This window comes from Mangifera indica, chromosome 2 (genome assembly GCF_011075055.1).
Source record: "Mangifera indica cultivar Alphonso chromosome 2, CATAS_Mindica_2.1, whole genome shotgun sequence".
In the NCBI taxonomy this organism is placed as follows: Eukaryota; Viridiplantae; Streptophyta; class Magnoliopsida; order Sapindales; family Anacardiaceae; genus Mangifera; species Mangifera indica.
In genome coordinates, this window is record NC_058138.1 from 8,602,759 (window position 1) to 8,625,768 (window position 23,010).

The 23,010-nt window shown below is 33.2% G+C and overlaps 3 protein-coding genes across 6 annotated transcripts; 1 reads left to right on the forward strand and 2 right to left on the reverse strand.

Moving 5' to 3' along the window:
* Positions 1–427: 427 nt before the first annotated feature.
* LOC123199545 (binding partner of ACD11 1-like) lies at positions 428–2,832 on the reverse strand. Its single transcript, XM_044614583.1, has 5 exons — positions 2,681–2,832; positions 2,096–2,199; positions 1,913–1,988; positions 1,212–1,292; positions 428–1,126 (listed from the first exon to the last, which is right to left on the reverse strand). The coding sequence occupies exons 1-5, from the start codon at positions 2,684–2,686 to the stop codon at positions 617–619; spliced, it is 777 nt and encodes a 258-aa protein (XP_044470518.1). The 5' UTR covers positions 2,687–2,832; the 3' UTR covers positions 428–616.
* An 8,502-nt stretch (positions 2,833–11,334) lies between these two features.
* Positions 11,335–15,944, forward strand: LOC123206617 (syntaxin-22-like). 4 transcript variants are annotated; one of them, XR_006500104.1, is made up of 8 exons: positions 11,335–11,653; positions 11,955–12,048; positions 12,701–12,840; positions 13,806–13,880; positions 14,709–14,808; positions 14,971–15,071; positions 15,415–15,447; positions 15,631–15,944. XR_006500104.1 is itself a non-coding variant. In XM_044623805.1 (8 exons), the coding sequence occupies exons 1-7, from the start codon at positions 11,448–11,450 to the stop codon at positions 15,418–15,420; spliced, it is 780 nt and encodes a 259-aa protein (XP_044479740.1). In that variant the 5' UTR covers positions 11,338–11,447; the 3' UTR covers positions 15,421–15,447; positions 15,631–15,944. The 4 variants fall into 4 exon arrangements, 3 of the variants coding, with proteins under 3 accessions (XP_044479750.1, XP_044479740.1, XP_044479732.1); XM_044623805.1 differs by having other exon boundaries at positions 11,338–11,653; positions 14,709–14,866; XM_044623815.1 differs by lacking the exon at positions 15,415–15,447 and having other exon boundaries at positions 11,337–11,653.
* Positions 15,945–16,834: 890 nt separating this feature from the next.
* Positions 16,835–21,952, reverse strand: LOC123206609 (heat stress transcription factor A-1e). Its single transcript, XM_044623785.1, has 3 exons — positions 21,677–21,952; positions 17,571–18,883; positions 16,835–17,011 (listed from the first exon to the last, which is right to left on the reverse strand). Exons 1-2 carry the CDS (start codon positions 21,887–21,889, stop codon positions 17,612–17,614), a joined length of 1,485 nt encoding a protein of 494 aa, XP_044479720.1. The 5' UTR covers positions 21,890–21,952; the 3' UTR covers positions 16,835–17,011; positions 17,571–17,611.
* Positions 21,953–23,010: the final 1,058 nt, after the last annotated feature.

The window sequence follows — 23,010 nt, forward strand, 5'->3', positions numbered from 1 at the left end:
ATCAATCAAGCGCCCATTCTTATTCTTTGAAAAGCCTTTTTCAATATGATACCTACACAAATTAAATATATTCATTCACCCAATACTGATTTGGTCAAAAACATATTAACCGACAAGCTCCACAAACCTATTCACAATATTGTAAGGACAACCCCATCGTGAAGCTTATCTGTGAGATGTTTTTTATTTTCATTCAACACTCTTTCGAACTTTCCCTTTAAAATACCTATCATAAAGGTCTACAAAATCAATTAAAAACTTTCAAGAAAGAGATGGTCTCACATTTACTTCCATGTAGCCAAACCCCATAAGAGAGAAATTCAAACTACCCTAATAATGAAGCTTCAAACAAGTTGAACCACTGAAATTTTGTATGCAAAACGATAAAATTTTTGCAACAAAAGGCCTATATAAATGCAAGAATTAGTTATGAACAATGAAAAAACGGATAGAATATAATAAACCAAACGTACCCAATATAAACACGACTTATTATCCTATGTTAAGTGCTTCCATACAAGTCATTGGATGATAAGATTCAAATTCTTTACAAGGCATTTTACACAGCTTTAGGAAACCAAACTGTGGACTTAACAGCATTATGCGTAGTACATTCCTACTTTGCAGATTCAGACTCATGAACCTGAATGTGGCCGTCTGATTTTCGTGCCTCTGCCTCTTCAGCCAACACCTTCTCTCGTGTCTTCTGACTCACTTCCCCAGCTGCCTTTGAAACCCGACTATATGCACCAATAACCCATGAAGCCCCAGTCAGAACATAGCGGTTCTTCATGAGAGCAGATCTTGCGCTACTAACTGTCTGCTCAGCGGTTGACAAGGCAGACTTAGTCTTTTCAGAAACCTGAAACTTCTCGTCCATTTCCCTCACTTTGTCATTGACAATAGATGTGCCAGTACTTACTTTCTCAGTGAGACCAATTTTTTGATCAATAGAAACAACTGTTGCAGTGGCAGTAGATGTCAACCTGTGCTTCTCATCAAAGGCTTTTGCTTTGCTGATTGCATCTTTACCAAGAACAAAGCCCTTGGCCAGCATGCTGCTCACAACATCCTCTGCCTTCTGGACAGCAGATTCAGCACCACCAGCATTTTTATTCTCAGTTGCCTGAATGATTGTACAGATAAGTCACATTAGAAACATCATTTCTGGAGTACAAAATAAAAAAGGATGATGCTAATCAAGAAATTACATGAAATGGAGCTGAAGTTGCAGGCGCCTTGAAGTCTGGATCCAAATCTATTGTCACAGATTGGTCCACTATGGTTGCCCCCTGAAAGATGCAGAGCACATTAAACATAAGCAAACAACCAAATCAGCATTGAAAATCAACAAAAAGTAGTTACATATTGTTAGCCTTAAAATTGAGTAAAATATTTATCTATTAAATAAGAATCTTGAACATTTGCCTATTTTGCAACATTCACCCAGGAAAACTACTTTACATCAAGGACCGAGCGAACTTCTTCATTTTGTAGAGATAATAAAGTAACCAAAAAAAAACATGACAAGAACCCAAGTCAAGACCAGTCTAAATTGTTTAATATCTTTAAAAAAGAAATCCATTAAACGATCACATTTATTTAGACATTGATAACTCCACACAGAAAGAAGAAACAATGCTTGCGACACAAGAAATATATCTCACTTGAATAAAACCCCAGGCCTTATATATAATAATTAAAATAAGATAAATTTTACTAGAACGGTGAGAAGAGATAGTGGAAATCTGATAGAGATTCCACTTGACAGCTACAAGTCGTCCACAAGATTTCACAGGAATATAAATCCATAGCTGGACATCAGACAATATAACCAATATAATGGACAGTTGAAACTTAGCAGAAAATATACAGAAAATGGAACTCGAAAGGTAAGAAGATGATAATGTACCGAAAGAAGAATTGCTGTCTCTGCTCCCTGGGGATCTTTGAAGACAACATATGCAATTTGAGACCGCTCATTGCCACTGAAAGTAAAAAACAATGAAAAATTGATATAAAAGTATATGGAAATCTTAGTATTCCTTCTTCTACATAATTATATAAGAAAACTTATATATCATATATAAAAAACCTGTGGATCTCAATATGTTCAATTTCCCCGGAAAAGGAGAAGAACTCATTTACATCTTCCTCAGATGCACCTATTGAAACATTGCCCACTTTCACTGTTCTTACCTGTAATGACGAAGAACAATGCAAGGGCAAAAATGTCAATAGATGCACATATAAATTATAAATATCAACAACGAAACCGCAGATACAGAATGTGTCAATATTTGTGAATGTCCAACATGAACATAATTTCAGAAAATTAATTTCACAAAATTTTAAAAATATGAAAAAAAAAAAAAATCAATATCAATCTAGGTTACTGAAACCCCCAAAATTTAAAAAAACATAAAATGACTATCGTATAAACAAATTCCAATTTCTCGCACCGTTTTGTGCGCTTTCTCGACTACCAAACAGATCAAGACGACGAAATAAACAAAAACAAAAAAACAAAAATCGAAACACCTGATTTTATCCTTATTAAATAAAGCTAATAAAATTTAGATTTCAGGATTTCCATTGCTTTTCCTAAAGAATTTCTCGGGAAACAAACAAATTAATTAAAAAATAAAATAAAAGAAAATAAACAGTTTTGAATATTAACCGTCATGGATGGAGTCGGTTGTGTAGATCACAACGAGGACTTGAATTTAACGATTGAACCGTGCTCGGATTTAATTCTTCATAGCAAAGAGATTTCTCGTGGCGTGATCTCGATATAAAATTTAAAAAAAAAATTGGAAAATTCATTTTTTGAAGTTTAGAATATAAATAAAATCATTTTCTAAACATAGAAGTCTTTTTCCTATAAATTTCATTCTATTTTTAGTAAAACAATATATATAACTAATTTATAATTTAATTATAAATATTATAGAAAGATGTATTAAAATTTATAAATCTATAAAAGCGAGAGAGATTAACTAAATTGTTAAATATTAACTCATCACTGCGTCACACTATCTATTTTTATCACTTTTGAACAATAAAATTGGCGAAAATTTTGTAAATATAAACGGATGAATTAAATGGGAGTATCTAACTAATTTATAAAATTATAAAAAAGAAAAAAGTTTTGAGGTTGAATTCATTGTATCAAAAATTGATAAGCATATAGACTATGTGGTACACATCTATACGAGAAATTTCATAATTTTGGAATGTGTATATACAAATCTATAATATGAACGATTAAATTTTTAATATATAATATAGTAAGTTATTAATTTTATGTTTAAAATTTAAAAATAAGAATTAAAAGAGAGTTTAACATGTCATGTATTATTGATAATATTTTCATGGTTAAAGGACTTATTTTTACCAAAAATTAATGTTTTCTCAAATTCTTATTTTTTAATTTTAAAAAACCCACCCCTAAGTAGTTGCGTTTAACACTTTCTATTGCGGTATAATCAAAATGACTATTTTATTTTTTTCAATTAAAATGACAGAAATATCTTAAAAGCGAAAAGAGTATATTACCCATCTTCAATGAAATTACTAAAATACCTTACAAATAAGATGACAAAATTAATGTAGTGATTAAATTATGGATTTATTTTTTACAGTAAAATTACTAATTTACCCTTTAGAATTTAAATTGCAAATTTACTAGTTGTCAACATATTTTTTTTGCATTTTCAAAGGTGATTTGTTAATTATCTTCTTTGGCCCTAAAACAATGTACTGAAATGCTAGATGGCATGAAAATCTAGTTTGAATTCTAAACTTATGAGTTTGCATAGAATATGCATAATGCACAGTTTTACACCCTACCTGGAAATGTAGGGAATTTTGCAAGATTACAACAGTAAAGACAAATTTGCAATTACAAAATGACCTTGCAAATGCCCTTGGATTTTGATACCAAAATGCATGTTAAATGGAAATGAAATGTAAATACATGCAACCCAGAAATGCAATGGAAGTATTGGAATGCATGCAATTACACGCAATTTTAATTGCAAATAGCCCAACAGAAGCATGATCTTGGAAATGCAATGCAATGCAAGTACTGGAATGCATGACAAGTAATTTTGAATCCAAAATTTGAATGCAAATAGTCCAACATTAATAATCATACATTAATAAAACACCAGTAATGCAACAGTAAAATCAAATTTACACATGTATATGCAGTGCAAACAAAGTCCAACAAATTTATACAATCTCATCATCCAACTGCCATAAATAAACAAATATATAAAGTTCAACTTCAATAGATTTATATATTGAGCAAAACTCCAATAGTGGTATTCATTGTCTCTATGACTATGGGTGTTGTGTGGAAGATGAAAATGAAGTAAACTGACTTCTAGTTGAGTGACTAACCGTGGTTAAGATTGTTCTTCTCTGATATTAAAAAAAAAAAATTGATTAATTTAAATAAAATGCATTAAACAATAGCAATATCTTTTGTTTTTGTCTTCCTACATTTTTTGGTTTGTACTGGCAAGACCTTTTGTTATGCCCCAATTCATGGCATAAACTACATTTAAGTGTAGACACAAGTTTTCTCTTTCTCTCTTTATTGGTGTCTTTCCTCCTAGCTTTTTTAGGTTTAGCAGGTTTAGCATGTATAGCAAGTGGTTATATTTTGTCTTGATAGTCCTCTAGCCAACTCTTCTTCTCTGGAACAAAATGAATAATTTCAGCATATGTTTTCATAAATGTTGAAATCTATAACTTGTCATTTATAAACTCATCAAAGGTGGAAAATTTCATGTGCAATACTGAGCAAAGTCATAGACAATCGTCACATCCCACAATTATATAATTTTTTGTTCAAATCTAGGCAATATGTTCTGCTTAATATACAACTCATATTAATCACCTTGAACTTGTTCAGTACAACATACAAAATAGAGACATTTCTTATTGTCTCAATGTTTTTGTTTAGCTTTTAAATAACTTGTAAGGGCAGTGTGGTTATCCATTCACTATGTGCCTTTAATCTACTTTATAGTCTTTTCATTATTCTTTGCCAATACAACTCCAACAAACTAAAAATAAACAGCTCCCTATCTTCATCAAGCCAATTATTAAACGTTTCACTTATACCATTTATAATATGGTTACATTTGTCTTTAGTGTCAAAACCAAATCTAGGCCATTGATTCGACTGACTGTCCATTACCCACTTGTAAGTCTTTTCATCAACTGTTTTTAATTTATTTAATGCCTCTTGAAAATCCACTTTATTTGATGATTGAAAAACAACTCAAAACAAATTTCGAAGATGTATTCCTGGAAATTCTTTTTTTTTGAAATTGACATATACATGTCTTGCACAATATTAACTCTTTGCATTAGATCAATGTGTTTGCAAAGCATTTATGATTCCCTTTTGCCTATCACTCATGAAAGTGATAAGCAAAACATTACTAATAAAATCATTCAACAAACCTAGAAAATGCCCCCAATTGTCATTGTTTTCTACTTCATACACACATATTGCCAATGGGAATATCCCACTATTGACATCAATCGCTATAGCAAACAACAAGACTCCTTTGAAATGACCCTTCAGATGATATCCACTAACCCTTATAAAATGACGCCTCCCTCTAAAAAGCCCAATTAAATACCAGCCAGCATGTAAGCATGTACATAAACACTAACCAATATCCAATCAAATTTATAAGCAATTCAAAATTCAACAATACAACAAATGAAAAAGAAAACACAGAAAAATCAATCAGTAAAAGAACACACACAAAAAATCAATGATTTTAAAACTGGACTAGACTGACCGGTTCAAAGTGGAAACCGGCTCCAAGTCCAGTCCGATTAATATAAAAAAATAGTTTTTTTATTGACTCAATAAAATCCGTTCAAAACTGGATTTGATCGGATGAATTGATCAAAATTGGGTTTGACCAAAATTTTGAATTTTTTTGAAATTTTAATTATTTTTGAGTAATTTGATTATTTTTTATTAGATTGGATGAATTTCTAAAGATTTGTAAGTAAAAATAAGTTCAAAAATAAAATAAAAAAGAAGAAAAAAAAGTATCTCATATCTATTGAAATGTCTTCTATAGGCAATAATTTACAGAATTATATTTTTTTTCTATATCATGAGATTAAGACTTTTTTTATTTTATTGTTTTATTGAAATCAAATGAATAATTGTTACTCTTTAAAAATGATATGTTCTAATCTTCATAGGTGTGGGTATATTGATTTATTTTATTTTTTTACAAATTTTTAAACAAAATTTATTCATTATAATTTGATAATGAGTTGAATCAGTCGAATCGATCGAACTATGAACCTATGAGACAACTGGTTTAATTACCGGTTCGGTTTAAAAAACATTGCAAAAAATCAATGTGAGAACCATTCAAACAAAAGATCAACATTCACACTGTACAAACATCATTAAAAAAATATTGCATTGTTGTCATAAGTCTTTGTTGCAATTTACATCACTGTTACAAGACCTTGTTACACCTGAAAGAATTAAAGTTTAAAGAAACCTTCCTTTTTACGCCAATAGTACTACACTCTCGAATTGCCAGTGTATATAGCGATGAAGCAACTTACATAATGACACAACAACAACTACTATTTAACAGTAACTTATGTAAGTTCATTCAGCTTTGACCAAAATAAAAAGAAATTAGAAACAAAACTCATACACAAGTCAAACAAACCGATCATGCATCACTTCTTAAGAGCACGCTTCACAATATCAATTTACCCATCACTAAGCAATATACAAATTAAATCTATAAGAAAATATTTTTCGCAAACCACAACAAATTCCATAGCAAACCCTCAACCATTTTCTACTATTTAATGTTCAGAGTGATGAATGCTCACGAAAATATAGATAAACCCTAAATAATATATTAACAATAGCACGATGCCATCCAAACCCGCACGTCAATTTGTTTTTTCCTTAACATATACATACAATGCATGAGCCCAACAAAAACCTTAACATAACACATAATAATATTGTACCCAAAAGCCCTAAACATCGAAAAACATCAACTTCATAATACATTTTATGCACACACAATACACTTAGGGATATTGTTAAACAAAGTAGTCAAAAGAATAAAACTCGACAAGAAAGAAAATTTGATAAAACCCTCAGTTGGTGTAGACTTCGTTATCGTTTATGCTAAACCCACCATGAAAAGCCACTAGGGTTAGAGTTATTGGTGGTAAAACAAATTGGACCTAACCAATTAAGTTGTCCTTTGTCATAATTGTTGGTACTAAATTATTTCGTTCACTCTTACTTATGTTATCCAATGTGTTGTTATCGTCATCGTTAACCTTTTACCAGTGTTCACTAGGGATGGCAACGGGGAGGGGCGGGGAGGGGATATCAATCCCCATCCCCGTCCCCATCCTCGTAGGGGATATCAATCCCTGTCCCCAGCCTGTCCTCGTTACGGGGATAACAAAAAATCCTCGTCCCCTTCCCATCCCCTCCCCGTCCCCGCGGGGAAAAATCCCCTCCCCATACCCTAGTCAATAAATTTTAATTTCTCAATATTTTATGAATATACACTCTTCAATGGTGCATTATTAATAATTCTAATAATCAATAAATAAATTTTACGAAACTACAAAAGAATACCTTTTTTATTAGAATGAAATTAATTAAACAAAAATGAAATTAATTAAATTTTGCTGGAGCCAATATTGCTGACTCCAAAATAGAACAACAGAGCTTGGATGCATTATGTGGTAAAGCCAACATAGTTGGTAAGTCTCATGCTTAAGTATTACTGATTGTACAAAATGTACAAGCCAATCGCTAAGTGGGGCTTTTGCATTACGTTTTGGAGGCTGTTGTTGGGATTAAATAGTTACATAACACTGAAAGACAATCATAGGAATCCTTCTGTTTGCCCAAATACAGGAGTATAGCTGAAAAATATAGCAACTGAAAATTATTATTTTTTTGGGAAAAAAAATGTTGAAGGAAATATATTTATATCAAAAGTCTTTGCATGCCAGTGCAATCATGGAAGGAAGAAGCTTACCTCCAACTACAAGACAAAGAAGCTTTGGCTGGGAGAGGGAGTGCGTAGTGCAGCTGTGGAGTGAAAAATGGAAGCTTTGGCTGGGAGAGGAAGTGTGCGGCTGTGGAGGAAAAATGAAAGGAAAAGGGGATTTAGATTTAGGGTTAAAAGATGGGTGGCAATTTTGTAATAAAAATTATTAAGTTTTTAGTTTTTAGTAAATATGTATGTGATTTAGGGTAATTTTGTAATAACTTCCAATTTAATTAATTTGGTGTATTTGTATTTTATGATAATGAGATTCTGAGGTTTTTTTAATATATTAGATTAATAGTTCAGAAATTAGTAAAAACTGATAATTGATAATTCAAAAATTAGTAAAATTAAAGTTATGATTTTAATAAATTATAATGTAAAAGTTTATAGAATTTAATAGTTTAAAAAAAATATTAATATATTAGATTTAGGGGGCGGGCAGGGCCAGGCCGGGCCGGGGAGGGGAGGGGAGGGGAAGGGAGGGGCGAGGCGGGGAGGAGTGGGGCGGGGCGGGGACATATGTATCCCCGTCTCGACTCGTTCCCGATTACGGAGATTTTTTTTATCCCTATCCCAGCCCCTTTTCCTGTTTTTATCGAAAAATCCCCTCCTTGTTAGGGTCGGAGAGGGTCGGAGCCCTTAAAACCGGATCCAAATTGCCATCTCTAGTGTTCACACTCAAAATATATTCCAACACTTAGAGAAGCCTCACACATAAGGAATGCCAAACAGTAAAATAAAATGATCGGGTGTTGCATTTCTTTTGTTCAAATTGAATTCTAACATTGGGTGGGCACATGTTGCACATTTATTGGTTAGAAAATTAAAAAACTTTTTATTTTTATCGCATATTTTTTTTAGATTGGAGTGAAATGACGAAAAGCCCCGCAAGTGTCGCAAATCCATTGGGTCACTTTTCCTAGACAAATCCATTATTGTTGATTTGCGTCAAACATTTTCCACCACTGATTTCAAAATAATCTCGCTGAATTTAATAAGCCTGTAGCATGCCGTTCAAGTGCGAAGATTTTAGCCACCGATTCCATACATGACCTGTGCGCTTTTTCATGTGTTCAACAGGTGTCATCATTTCATGCTGCCACGTCCAAAATGCAAACCATAAATTATCGAAAATCGTGAAAAATCAGAAATAATTTCAAAAGCATTGCCACTCATTACCTAACCCTATGTTGTGTGGGGTGATGACAATTTGGACCCGATTTTAGGGACCCCGACCCTCCCCGACCCTAACAGGGAGGGGATTCCCCAATAAAAACGAAGAAAGGGGCAAGGATGGGGATGAAAAAAATCTCCGTAGTCGGGGACGGAGAAACATATGTCCCCGCCCCGCCCCGCACCTCCCCTCACCGGCCCGGCCCATCCCCTCCCCACCCCACCCCTTAAATCTAATATATTAATATAATAATTTCTAAACTATTAAGTTCTAGAAATTTTTATATTATGATTTATTAAAACTATAACTTTAATTTTACTAATTTTTGAATTATCAATTATCAGCTTTTACTAATTTTTGAAATATCAATCTAATATATTAAAAAAACTCCAGAATCTCATTATCATAAAATGCAAATGCACCAAATTAATTTTATTTCAACTTCAAAACTTAGTTAGTCAATCCACCAGGTTTTACACAAAAAAAAAAAATTATAAACTTGATAAAATCAATTGAAGTGAATGAAAAGTGTTAAATTTAATGTTATTATAAAATTACCCTAAATCGCATACATGAAGAGCTACTAATGAAGAGATTGATTATTGCATATTGTTAGATTTTATGAAAACTTTGTATTTGAACTAAAATAATAATGAATATTTTGTAGCTCTTGTAGCAAGTGATATTTTGGGAGAATATGATTTATTTTATTTATTGAAATACATAAAGGAATTAAAATTTATATTTATGGGTATTAGAAAGGGATTTTTCCCCACGGGGACTGGGCGGAGATGGGGAGGAGATTTTTCCCGACGGGGACGGGATGAGGATGGGGAGGGGATTTTTCCCCGCGAGGACGGGGAGGAAATTTTCCTTTGCGGGGAGGGGACGGGGATTATTTTTTATCCCCGTAACGGGGACGGGGCGGGGACGGGGATTGATATCCCCTCCCCGCCCCTCCCCATTGCCATCCCTAGTTGTGTGTGCATGTCTCAGGGGCAAGATTTATTAATTTGCAGAATTTCTAACTACATTTTTTATTTTTTATTTTTTATTTTTTAAATTCTCCCACCCATTTATAAGGTTTATAACTTCGAGCAGCAAATTTATCTTTTTTTTTTTTTTTTTTACAAAAAGTGTTAAATTTAACCATTTATTGGTCTATTTTGGGTTTTTTATAATTAAAAAATTAAAAATTAAAAAAATATTAATTTTTAGATGGGAATAAATCCTTTAACCATATTTTAATATTTATAGTACATAAATGCATAATACCTTTTGAAAGAATTTATAAAAAATAATTATATCTGCTATATTTATATTCATATAACTATCAAATTCAAGATTAACAAAACTATCTTCATATATAAACTAAAATATCAATAATTTTTTTTCCATTTTCAAAAATCGATCTCAAATTATCTAACTTTATTTTGGACAAAATCCAACAAATCCAACCAGAAGTCCGAGATAAAATGTGTATTTCAAATATTTGTTCATCGTTATTTGTCTTTGTTCATCATTGTTCAATGCTCTTTTTTATTTATTCATTGTTTTGAATATTTCTCATTTGTTGTTCAATTAGGGTGTAACTTTTTAGAATATAATATCCAGTCTCAATAGAGTTTTTATAAAGTGAGGATCTAAATTTGGAACACTCATAAGTCAATTTGGCTTTGCTTCAAAATGTGGATTAGGTTTCAGTTGTTGATCTTTACCAAGTCTTGTAAATTTTAATCATCTAAACTTGTTTATTAACATTTCCTGGTGTAATTAATTATCAATAAAACTATATATATATATTTTTTATACATAATTTGTGTACACAGATGAAATGTTATCGTGTGATTGAATATTTCTTTATCATATGATGACACATGTTTTAAAATCATCCAATTATATGATAACACATCACTATATACATAAATTATATACCAAAAATAGGTACACATAATATTACTCATTAATTATTAAGCCATTTTGTATCCAATAATCTCCAAGTGCCAAATCAGCCAAAAGAGAGCATGGATTGTGGAACGTCCAAGGCCCGAAACACCCTTGTGGGACCAGAAACGAAACTTCTTGCGAACATAAACATGACTTGCCGCCTTCAACTAACTTTCATTTTAATTAATCTCCAACTCCATTTCAGACTTCTTCTTCCAAATTAACCAATGAGTTTCCAGGATCTTGAAGCCGGCGGTCTACGCCGACAACACTTGTTCGATTCAAAGCAGAAACAACCGCAACAGCAACTCCAAGATCCTTCTCATGCTGTCGCTGCTGCTATTTTCCGAATCAATACTGCTGTTTCCTCCTTCTATCGCCTCGTTAATTCCCTCGGAACCCCCAAAGATACCCTCGAATTGCGAGATAAACTGTCAGTTTTCTTTTCGCACTTTAATTCGCTTTCCTTCTCCGTTTCTCTTCCGGGTTTCCTTTTTTACACTAAGAATTGTGGTATTTCAACTAGGGTACTCTTTTTTTTAGAAATTTAATTTTTAATTTCACGTTGTGGTTTTATGTTTTTTTTTAATTCAATAATTAGATGGATAGGCTATTTTTTATGCATTGCGTGGACAGAAATTTTCATTTGCTTCATTTCGTGAGGTATTGTAGGCGTAAAATTTTGCATTATTTGTTCATTTTTAGACTTCAAATTTCTTTGGGTTCGGTGGCAGGCACAAGTCAAGGCTACATATTGGGCAATTGGTAAAAGAAACTTCCAATAAACTTAAGCAAGCCAGTGAAGCTGATCACAATGTGGAAGTCAGTGTAAGTGAAGATGCAGTATTTTTTTTTTTAACATATATTTGTGAACAATTAAAGAAATCTTGTTAGAGAATGGATCGAACGGTTAAACACTGTGTTGTCATAAAATAACCTAGAGTGTTTAAAATAAACCATAGGCAGAATCACTACTGCCCTTGCTGGCAGATAAACTGGAGAGTAAGTGTGAAAACTTCAATGGTGTCTCGTTCTTGCTACTTATCTAGGCCAAAAAATTGCTTCAGCCTCCCTTGATAGGTGTCCTACCGATATAACTGGTGGAGGCCTCAACCTCTGAATAATATGCTTAATATGATCATATTGTGATATTGCAACTTATGTAGAGCCTTTCTTTCTCATCAACCTTCTGAAATGGCTGAACCTTCCGCTATTGTTATTATTGTGAAATGCCCATTTAGGCTTTTCCCCAGTTACAATTTAATCATCATGAGTATAGATTTTTTTTTCTTTTCTTTCTTGTCCCTGCTTTTTCTTTCTCCTTTGCCCCTTCTTTGTATTGCTTTTGGAGCTTTCTCTCTCACCTCTTGGTAAAATTTCCTTAGTGAGATAGAGTCACCTTTTCACTGATTAATCAATTTGTGTAATGAGGAAAGATGTGATTTATGTCTCAAGCACTGAAATTCTCATTAAATTGCAGCCCCTTAAGAAGATTGCTGATGCTAAGCTTGCTAAAGATTTTCAATCAGTCCTTAAAGAATTTCAGAAGGCTCAGAGGCTTGCAGCTGAGAGAGAAACCACATATACGCCTATTGTTTCCAAAGTAGTTCTCTCATCCAGGTAATTTACTGGTCACTATAATTATTTATCTGTCTTAGTGAGTGACTTTGACTATTTTAGTTTGAAGCTCTGGAGTGCTCCCGCCTATTTTGACATGGGTGAGTTATATTAAGAGGTGCAAATAAAGTTTTTAAAAGTAATAAAAGTTATCTAGAAGTTTGGAAGATGAAAACTAGGCAAATAAGCGGTTAGGTCTTGGAAAACTGTCAACATGTTTGAAATTGAAATAAATTACATTGATGTGCTAGGATTTCATGAATGTTTTTCTTTTTTTTCAAAAAAAAGTTAAAAGAGTATAAACTATTGCTCCTCCACAGTTATTCCTTTTATTTAAAGGAAAAAATCGGATTCCATGGCCATATTATTTGTTTGGCTATAATTTATAGTGCAACTAAATCAGCAGAACTTAGCTACCAATGTGTGCTTACTAATAGTTGCTTTGCATGTTGCAATTTTTTTTAAGTTGCTTTCATGTTGCATGAGGATGATAAGTTTTTCGTAGCAATTTCTATGAAAGTTTTGCTTTAGCATCTGAATCAGCTCAATGTAGTGTCTGGTCATTGGCTCAATTACAGTTATCAAATGTGGCACCAGTCAGAAAAGTTGTGCTAATATTAGTGGGAGTTCTTCATTCTTTAATTTGACTTGCATGCTGCATTTTATAACTCAGTAAATATTTAGGTATAACCACAGTACTAGTACCATGAATACCAAACTTATATTGTCTAATTATTATTTACATATTCAGCAGTGCTCTGTTGTTTACTAACCCCTAGACATTCACAAGGATGCCCATTTGATCCAAATTTATGCTGGATAATGGCACATTTCACTGAGGCTGACTCAGCTATAAATATCAGCCCTGGAACTTTGTACAATAAATGTATGAAGAATTGTTTGCTCATACATTCTATTATTTTTCTTTGTGTGCTTTATTTTATTTTACATTATTTCCATAAATGCAGCAACACTGCTCATGAGCCAGATATAAGTTCATCAAGTAACTCAGAACAACAAGTACTTCTTCTTGAATCTAAAAGGTTAGGAAGTTCACTTAATTTTTTTGTGATTATAATTTTACATATACAAATGGCTAGCTCTAGAAAGTTGCTCTCATGGCATATTATACTGTCCCCTGTTAAACTGTGCGATTCAGAAAATGCCATTAATCTGAATAGATGTTTATAAATGTAATTTTCTTTCTGTGCTGGGTGAGCTGGTGGCTGTTATGATCTCTTACTCCGTTTGCCAAGATGATGAGAAATTACATGATATTCAATTCTTGGGTTGCTTGAGATAGGTTTCTTGGATCTATTTACCTGGAGGATAAGCTACCATTACCTGGAGGATAAGCTACCATTTCTATATAACATTTATTGTTGGACTTTGGATTATTATATGATCAAATTGATTGCTTTTGTGTACCTCATTTAGATGTTTCCTGTTATCCCAGACAAAGCACTGAAGCCAAAAAAGTTTAAACTAGTTTTCCCATTCTGAAGGAGAAAGATCTTAAGAGAATCAAATCTTGAATGCTGCTTGGGATCACCGGTCCAACTATGGGCTTTATATGAGGATCCTTGTTAAAATCATGTCCTTTTTATTGTTATAGCAGAACTTGAGGAATTAGAGCACTGTGTATATGTCCCAAATGCCTTCTTTTCTCCTTTAATTTTCTGCATTTAGCTGCTTAAAATTGTTTGCATTAAGGAAGCAACTCCTTAGTAAGGAACTTGATTACCAGTTCATCTCAATTCATCAATATGATCTGCATTCAAAGTACCTTTGTTGTTTTAGTGCTTTTGATATTGAAAAAGAGGAATCTATTTTCACTGTACATCCCTTTTGGCCTCATATTCTTTGTTCAGACAAGAATTTGTTCTGTTGGACAATGAGATTGCATTCAATGAAGCCATTATTGAAGAGAGAGAGCAAGGGATCAAAGAGATTCAAGAACAGATTGGTGAGGTAAATGAAATTTTCAAAGATTTAGCCATGCTTGTACATGAGCAAGGAGTTATGATCGGTGAGTTTTGTCTCCTCCATATTGATTTATTTAAATCCCTTGATTTCATGGAAATATTTTTCTCAACTCTCTTAATCCAAAATTTAACATATGTTACTTTTCAGATGACATTAGTTCTAATATTGAGAGCTCTCACTCTGCAACTGTGCAAGGAACCTCTCAACTTGTGAAGGCTTCCAAGACTCAAAAGTCTAATTCATCTCTGGTAAACTATGATTGGTCTATCTATGTCTAATATTCATTTATATGTATAGGTAATGTGATGATGTGCCGTATGTTTTTCTTTAAGGTTATAAAATCATATTTGTGAGAAAAAAAAAAAAAAAAGATACTTCTTGTGCATATAACAAAATGAAATTAGAAAATCTTATGTTAGTAATTGAGAAAGACAAATCTATGCGTCTTTATTCTTTTATTAAACACTTCAGCTCCACGGTGAATTTCAACAATCACACCAAATCTACATTTAAGTCATCCGGTTTGTGTTTTGAAACTTCTGTTAAAGTCTGTTCTTAACTTACTATGATAATTGAATTTTTTGTTTTCGGGTATGATTATGTTACTTAATGCAAACTACTCTGGTGTGTTTCTTTGAATGAGTTCTTGGTTCAGATTTCAAATATAGATTCTACTCGTCAATTTTAGGCTTTTTCTTTTTGCTTTTTTATAAAAATAAAATTTGTATATTAGATGTTTATGAACTACTTTCCTATTTCTGTTTTTCTTTTGAAGATGAATTTGATAAAATGTCTATTTTCATGCAGAGTTGCTTGCTGCTTGTGATTTTTGGGATCATTTTACTTATTGTCATTATAATTGTTGTCGCTTAAGTTTCGTCAAGAGTTGATTCAAAGCATAGCTTCCTTGCTGTTTCCCCAGCAGCTTTTGTTCTTAAGACCTCCATTCGTCCCATGTAATTCAAGGCTTTTGGATGTATTCATTCATATCAGATGACATATAAGCTAGTTATTGTACATAAGAAAAATAATCATGGTAAAGCTTTGATTCAAACGAAGTCCAAATCCTGTGTAAATGATTCCTCTTATTGACATGAATAAATTTGAAAATATATTCTGCATCTTACTGCTTGAGAAGGATGGAGCGGTCGTTGATTACAATTTTCTCCTTAACTTTGGATGCCAATCTGAATGAGAGATGTATTTCAGTTGTGGCTTAATAAACAAATATTTTCTTATCATTATAAAGGTTTTAGTAGAATCCCAGGCAGATACAAATATTTGCACACTACTTGAGGCCGGAATTCCATATGTTTTGTGCAAATCCGCTTATGCGCAAAATCGTTGTAATAAAAAAAAAAAAATTTAAATATAAATATTAAATATATTCAGGACATTTCTTTTGTCATTCCCTACGATGAAAAAAAATATAATATAAACTGCACTCACAATCTTACAAAAGATAAATGCCAAAAAAACTCCTGTACAAAGAAACTCATGGCTACATCTTAAAACTCTCAATAAAATATTTGCTCAGCAATTCCTGCTTTCCACCATCTAATAAATCAACCATATCCTGACATAAACCACCTTAAGCCTCTTTCAAACTTTACTCCTACCACAAACAGTCTTATCCATCCCTCCACTCTCAAGATCAAAGAGCATGCACAAAGTTCTAACTTCGATGCATGCCAACTAAATGCTATAGAAAAGAAGCAATATGCTATTTTTTATTTACCATCACGCTTTATTCATGAATGGATGCATAAGGGGTACAATAAAAACTAACAATGAGTACTAAATTGTGTATAAACAATAACATGTCACTATGTGATTGGATAATTATTATCCCTAACATCCTGATTGAAACAAAGTATGATCCTAATTCCTTCTCTCATAATTGAGATTTTAATATCTGTTCTCATAATGCTGTGATTAAACATGAATCTTCATCTCCAGTCCCATCTACAACCATCCTAATGAGAAAATATATATGCAGCAGATGGCAATGTATGTAAACCCCATTATATATCATATGCATATATTATTTAAGTGTTCCAAGACCAGGATTCACGAAGAAACTTATTAAGAACATATAGTACTGGCAAAAAAGTGTTTCATAAACTTCAAGGGGCATCTCCCTTTCGATAAAAGCCCTCTCTATGCCCTCGGTGGAGTACTTCAACCTCTGCACGAACAAGAGAAACATACAAAATCAGAACTGAAAAATATAACTCATCTAATTATATCATTGATAACAAATTTATAATTTACTGTTTTCTAGTCAGGGCTTAGAATTCAGCATAATGTATGTCAATACCAGTAACAAGGCAGGAAAACTTATACTATATAAGCAAGGGTTAATAATACAGACACTGCATTATACCTATATAAAAAAGAAAAAGAAAATCAAATGTGTTTCTCATTCAGTGGCTCCTAATTTCTTTGAAACAATTGAGAAAAATATTTCTTTTGTAGATGATTTTGCTTGTGTTATGAAGTAAAGGGAGTAAATCGTTATACAACTTATGCAAAGGTGGCAAGATATAAAGTAGTCCTAACGATTAGAGACAGCTTTCCCACAATGAGGGGCACCAAGCAAGTGACGGAGTGAAAGAGAAATATAAAAGGCTGTAAATTTGAAAACAAGGCAGAACTCCAATTATTTTCTGATAGAGGTACAACCAGAGGGTGCGGCCAAGGTCATCATCAAACTTCATTATTGCAATGGTGAGATGAACATTTACCTCAGAACAACTTGAAGGTCATATACACATTATGGAAGACATCAAAGCTTTCTGCCCTCGGACGCAAGAAGACCCATCTGCTTAGTAAGATGATTCATATGCGGAATCTTATCCCATCCATTCTCCTGCCCCAGCTGTGGTTCCCCCTCATTGCTCACGCCAGTTTCCAATGAGCTAGAATTAATCTCATCTGTGTCTCCTGTATGTGGGCTTGCTGTGAAAAATTGTTCCCAAAAGACATCATCAATCCCTGGAAGCTTAGAGATCCCATCTGGCAAAATGTCTTCATCTTGGTCAGGGGAACAAAAACCAGCTTCTACAGGCATTGAACCATCCAAAACTGCAGCAATTGGATCCATATTTTCTGCATTCCCATTTCCGCACAATACAAAATTCACATCAGGGATTCCAATAGTACTTTCAGGCACAATTCCTGGTAATTGAGAGTTAGGCAAAGTTTTGTCTTCCCTATCAATATGGACATTCGTATTTCGGATTTTATCCACCTTGACATGGTCTGCTGCCTTACAAAGGGGACCTTGTATCTCAGACATGGCAGAAGATGGACAATTGACAGGAAATCTTGATTCAGCTGACATATAAGACTGCCCAGAAGTGGGTGGAACCTCAGCAAGTGTCAATCCCGAAATTTGACTAGAGGAGCTCCTACTGTCCAAAGCATTAGCAGAAGCAACATTATCAATCAGGAAAGACCCAAGGTTGCTCACGGATGGTTCATGCCTAGAAGATGCATTCATCTTTGAGATCTGGTGCAGCATGGCTTTAGCTGCCTCATTCATTGAAGGCTGGAATTTGATAATTTGTCCATTAGCCGCATTATATGCACCAGCCACATTTTCTTCATCCTGTCTAGGCAGCCTCCTCTTTTTGTTGCCACCAGAAATGCACCTGTTGCTGTCATTCTGCTGTTGTACAAGCTGGCTTAAGAAGCCTGGATTGTGCATGGCCTTTGCAAGAAAAGACATCATTTGTTGCTGACGCTGCTCCATCACCTCCACACGCTGCCCCACAGTTTGCAATTGACGATCTGTGGCCTGCTGCTGCTGCCTCAACCTAACAAGTTCCTGCATGAGAACATTCTTGTCCCGCTTAAGGATTTCAACCTCTTCCTGAAGCCCATATTTCCCCACTTCAACACATGCCCCAGCTGTGGAGCTCTGAAGTTGAGCTGGTTGTTGACTATGACCTTGAGCTGATTTTCGCCGACTAATATTCTTCAATAGATGCTTCTGGCCTCTTAAAAAGCCTTCATTTGCAAATTCATACCGATCTGGGTCAACCTTCCTAAAACCCTAATTAACCAAATCATGAAATAAGGAAAAAAAAAAACCTTATTCAGTCAATAGTGAAGTTATGAAAAATATTTACCCAAAAAAAAAAGACACTATTGACAACACATTTTAATGATTCACAAGTTTTTGTTTCCCTTTATTCAGTTTGCTTTGTGTGGTCAAACCTCAACATATACCTTGAACCAACTAGAGATTAAATCACAAGCATATATCTAAACCTGCAGATAGCAAACGCCATAGTGACTCAAGTACATTTCAAGCAAATGAAACAAAAAACAGTGGAAGAGAAAAGGGTCAGAAACGCCTATCACATCATTTAGCATTGACAATCATTACCTTGCTATTGGCAAGACTAAAACTCAAATATGCAAGCCATGCAGCTGCTTGAATAATGTTAGATGAATGAACAGCTAATATTCGTCAACTGACGAGCATTTTCAGATGTACACAGCAAGAGAAAGTATGAAAAGACGGATCCCTTTCAAGCGACCCAAGCTTTGCAAGATCATGTGAGGGAAAGTGTTAATGTGCCTGCAGATTTTGTGACTGTTTCTTAGTAAGCATAAAATATCTAATATAAGGTGCATTATTTTGCGATGCAATCTCCTTTGCCCTTCATGTGATATAATAAGACAATGTGAGCACAAACTAATCTGCAAATAAATTCTCAATAACAGTAATAACTGAATGTGTTTCTACGATCTTTACTTTTTTATACAGTAAATGAAAAAAAAAAAAAGCAACAAACAATCTTTTATTATGATTAATCTTCTCCATATCAGAGTGGGCAGTAAAACTCTCATAGACTGGTGCAAAACAAAACAAAAATTAAATTAACAAATCCATAAAACAAAACAATTGCATGTCTAAAAAACATAACTTTAAAAAAAAAGGCATGTCAAATGAGAATTAAATTAACAAAAAAAGACTTGAAAGCAATTAGTATGTGTAACAAACAAGCATGAAAAATAAGAGAGGCAACAAGCAACAATTCACATTAAAATTATTTGATGAAAATGGCATTGATGGACAGCCTCACCCAATAGAGAATAATGTCCTCCATAAAATCCCAGAGCAAAAGTCATGAATCTTACAACATTAAAGAGGCTTTTTTGGTATAAGACTAAGTGCCCTTAGTAGCTTTCAGAATATCTCTACATTGCCATCTTGTTTTAAGAAAGTTATCAATTCAGACCTATTTGGTTCCTTATTATTTTTTAATTAATTATAGAGTGCCACAGAGTCTGTTAATTACATAGGAATTTAATTTGGCTTTACATAGATTAATGTACACTTTTTCCCATGTAAATTCCTTATTCTCACAAACTGTAGGAGCTCTAGTAATAATTGGATGGGCAATATACAATCCTATTAATATTTCCAATGAAAGATTTAGCACACTAAGGCTCTTAGAGAGTGATTTTTCAAACAGCTTTTCTTCTCTGATCTTTTCCTTCCCAAAATTCAAAACTTACGTTGTTTGAAATACCTATTGTTACTACTGCCATCCATTCATCTTTTACAACTAGATATTTCACGTTAAAGTATTCAAAATCCAACAAATCCTAAAGATATGTGTTTGCACATCAAAATAAAAAAACCATAGTTTCCGAATATTCCCAAATTTGAATCATTCAAAAATAATTACCACATCAAAGTGCTAATTTCAATGATATAGACTTCCCGGGGCAAGCACAAAAATATTCACACACAACTCATACTGGATTCAAATGCATAATCTTAGCAATACAACAGTTCAGGAGGCAAGTACAAAGTTTGCAATCAGCAAAAAAATCAAGGTAAGGGATTGTTGATATCTATTCACCAAATATATGTATAAAAGAGTTGAACACACTCCATTTCCTTTCAAAGAATTTATTGCCCACTGTAACTAGACAGCATATGAATCTTCTAAAGAGGAGACAAAGAAAGAGAGAAATCGAGCAGGAAAGAGAAGGGAAGAATAGATAAAGAGAATCAAATAATGTATAAGAATTCTGAATATTATGGGAATTCAGAATACAATATCCCCAGTACTCACTTATGAAAGTTTCCATGGACACAAACAAATATAAGATTACAAGGAAAATCAGAATAATAATATGTGGTATTTGGAAATAATTAGGCGCAAAATAAAACAGGAGTTAAAACAAGAATTTCGATGAGACATCTTAATGCTCCTTCCAGGACCCTACTTTGGTAACATCCAAACTAACCAATCTTATTTATGTATCACTAAGGACAACTGAAATACAAACTGAAACTTGAGTCATGATAATGGTATTCTACAAGAATAGATAGCAATGAGCAATACTGAATAATCTAGCTGCATAATTGATGAACAGAAACAAATAACTTTGGAAAAGCTCACAATTTAGTCCTTAAGATAAATTATAACATTCAAATTTATCAGCTCCATATGAAGCAAAGAAATGAAAATCAAACTCATATGATGATGATCGCCACTAAAAAAGAAAAAGCCTCCTTACTTGAAAATCAAACTCATAAGAAGATCCCGTCACTTGACCTGATAAGCCGATTCCAATACAGATCACATACTTACAGGACAAACTCTTAATCCAATTAATACCTCAACAAGTTCTCAATTCTATAAACCCTTTCTTGCTAGATTTCATTATAATTAATTCAAACTTCAAGACAGTAACATTGAAATATATTTAACATCAATTTCAATTCTATCCCAAACACAAATTTCATTCCCAAAATCAATTCAAAGAATCACCAAACCTAATCAAATAAATAAAAATAACGAATAAGAGGAGCGATACCTACATAAGTATTAAGCTGGCGGACGAAGCTGGAGAAGTTACTGTGTTTGAAATACTTCGGCAAGAGGTCCCTCGAAAACTCGGCGACTTTCCAGACAATAAAACTGTTACTACCACAACTCCAGGAAATGATGTCGTTTGTGGAGGAGTCTTCCACCAGGTCGTAGATTTTGCTAAGAAATGGCGGCAGCGAATTCCCACTTGACATGGGGTCCATTCTTGAGTGATCACAGACTAATTGATTTGAGTTGTTTGCAATTTGTGCGTATTTAAATAAGGGAAAGAACTTAAGAAAAAAGGGGAGATGGTGAGGGGGTTTTTAGATTGGCCATTTTACCCACCCAAGGGTTAGTGCAAAGACCATGAATACCTGCAAGATTTCAAAAACTCAAATACTCACCCAATGTGTGGTCTATTTTCATATACTCAAAAATTTTCTATTAGGGTTAAGAAAAAAATCATTATTTTATCAGTAATATTAAAATAAATAAAATTATATTTTATTTCCTCTCTTGGTTTGAAAAACTAACAATTTTTCTCAAAATTAAATTTTATAAAGTGATATTTTTCTCTTAGAGTTTCAAATTTCTTAAGCAAACTACAACTACTCTCTCTCCCTCCAACACCTTCTCTTTGTTTGAAGCCCTTTCCCTTCGACCGGTGATAATCCAAATAAAGCCCTTTATCTGGATGACAAAAGCGTTCTCTAGACGAAGGGTTTCATTTGGATGACGTCTTTATTGTCCAAACGAAAGGTTTTGTTTGGATTCTTTGAATCTAGACATCACCGGTTAGAGGGATAAGGCTTCAGAAGAAAAGAAGATGCCGAAGGGAGAGCTATCATTGGGAGGAAGATAGAGTAGTTGTCATTCGTCATAAAATTACTAGAAAAAATTGAAACCCTAAGGGAGAAAATGTCACTTTTCAAAATTTAATTTTGAGAGAAATTATTAGTTTTCCCAACTAAGGGGGGAATGAGATATAATTTTAGTTATTTTAATATTATTGATAAAATAATAATTTTGTCAATTCTTGGGTGTAGGGAAATAAACTAAACCTTAGATAGGTATTTAGATTTTTGAAATCTTGTGGGTGCGTGTTTGTCTTTTGTAATACCCTCAGATACGTTTCAAGGGCATTTATGTCTTTTAGCCTCGTTTTGAGACATTTCTAGCTTTACATATATATGTTCAAATGTATATGTGTGTGTGTGTATGTGTATATATATATATGTATAAAGAGAGAAAAGTCAAAAAAGAAAAGAAAACTCATACCTTTTTCTATCATCTTCTACATCTCTTCCATAAAAAGTAGCTTTCTTCATGTTTTTAGAAGGAA

What these genes read in the sequence shown, in the direction of transcription:
- LOC123206617 (XM_044623797.1), top strand. Translation starts at nt 11,448, where the DNA reads ATGAGTTTCCAGGATCTTGAAGCCGGCGGTCTACGCCGACAACACTTG. An exon ending in ATCACAATGTGGAAGTCAGT is followed by an intron (nt 12,049 to 12,700) that starts GTAAGTGAAGAT and finishes ATTAAATTGCAG; the next exon opens with CCCCTTAAGAAGATTGCTGA. An exon ending in TGAGCAAGGAGTTATGATCG is followed by an intron (nt 14,867 to 14,970) that starts GTGAGTTTTGTC and finishes GTTACTTTTCAG; the next exon opens with ATGACATTAGTTCTAATATT.
- LOC123199545 (XM_044614583.1), bottom strand. An exon ending in GAACATATTGAGATCCACAG is followed by an intron (nt 1,989 to 2,095) that starts GTTTTTTATATA and finishes TTTTACTTTCAG; the next exon opens with TGGCAATGAGCGGTCTCAAA. An exon ending in AGACAGCAATTCTTCTTTCG is followed by an intron (nt 1,293 to 1,912) that starts GTACATTATCAT and finishes TGCATCTTTCAG; the next exon opens with GGGGCAACCATAGTGGACCA.
- LOC123206609 (XM_044623785.1), bottom strand. Translation starts at nt 21,889, where the DNA reads ATGGACCCCATGTCAAGTGGGAATTCGCTGCCGCCATTTCTTAGCAAA. An exon ending in TCCGCCAGCTTAATACTTAT is followed by an intron (nt 18,884 to 21,676) that starts GTAGGTATCGCT and finishes TTGGTTAATTAG; the next exon opens with GGTTTTAGGAAGGTTGACCC.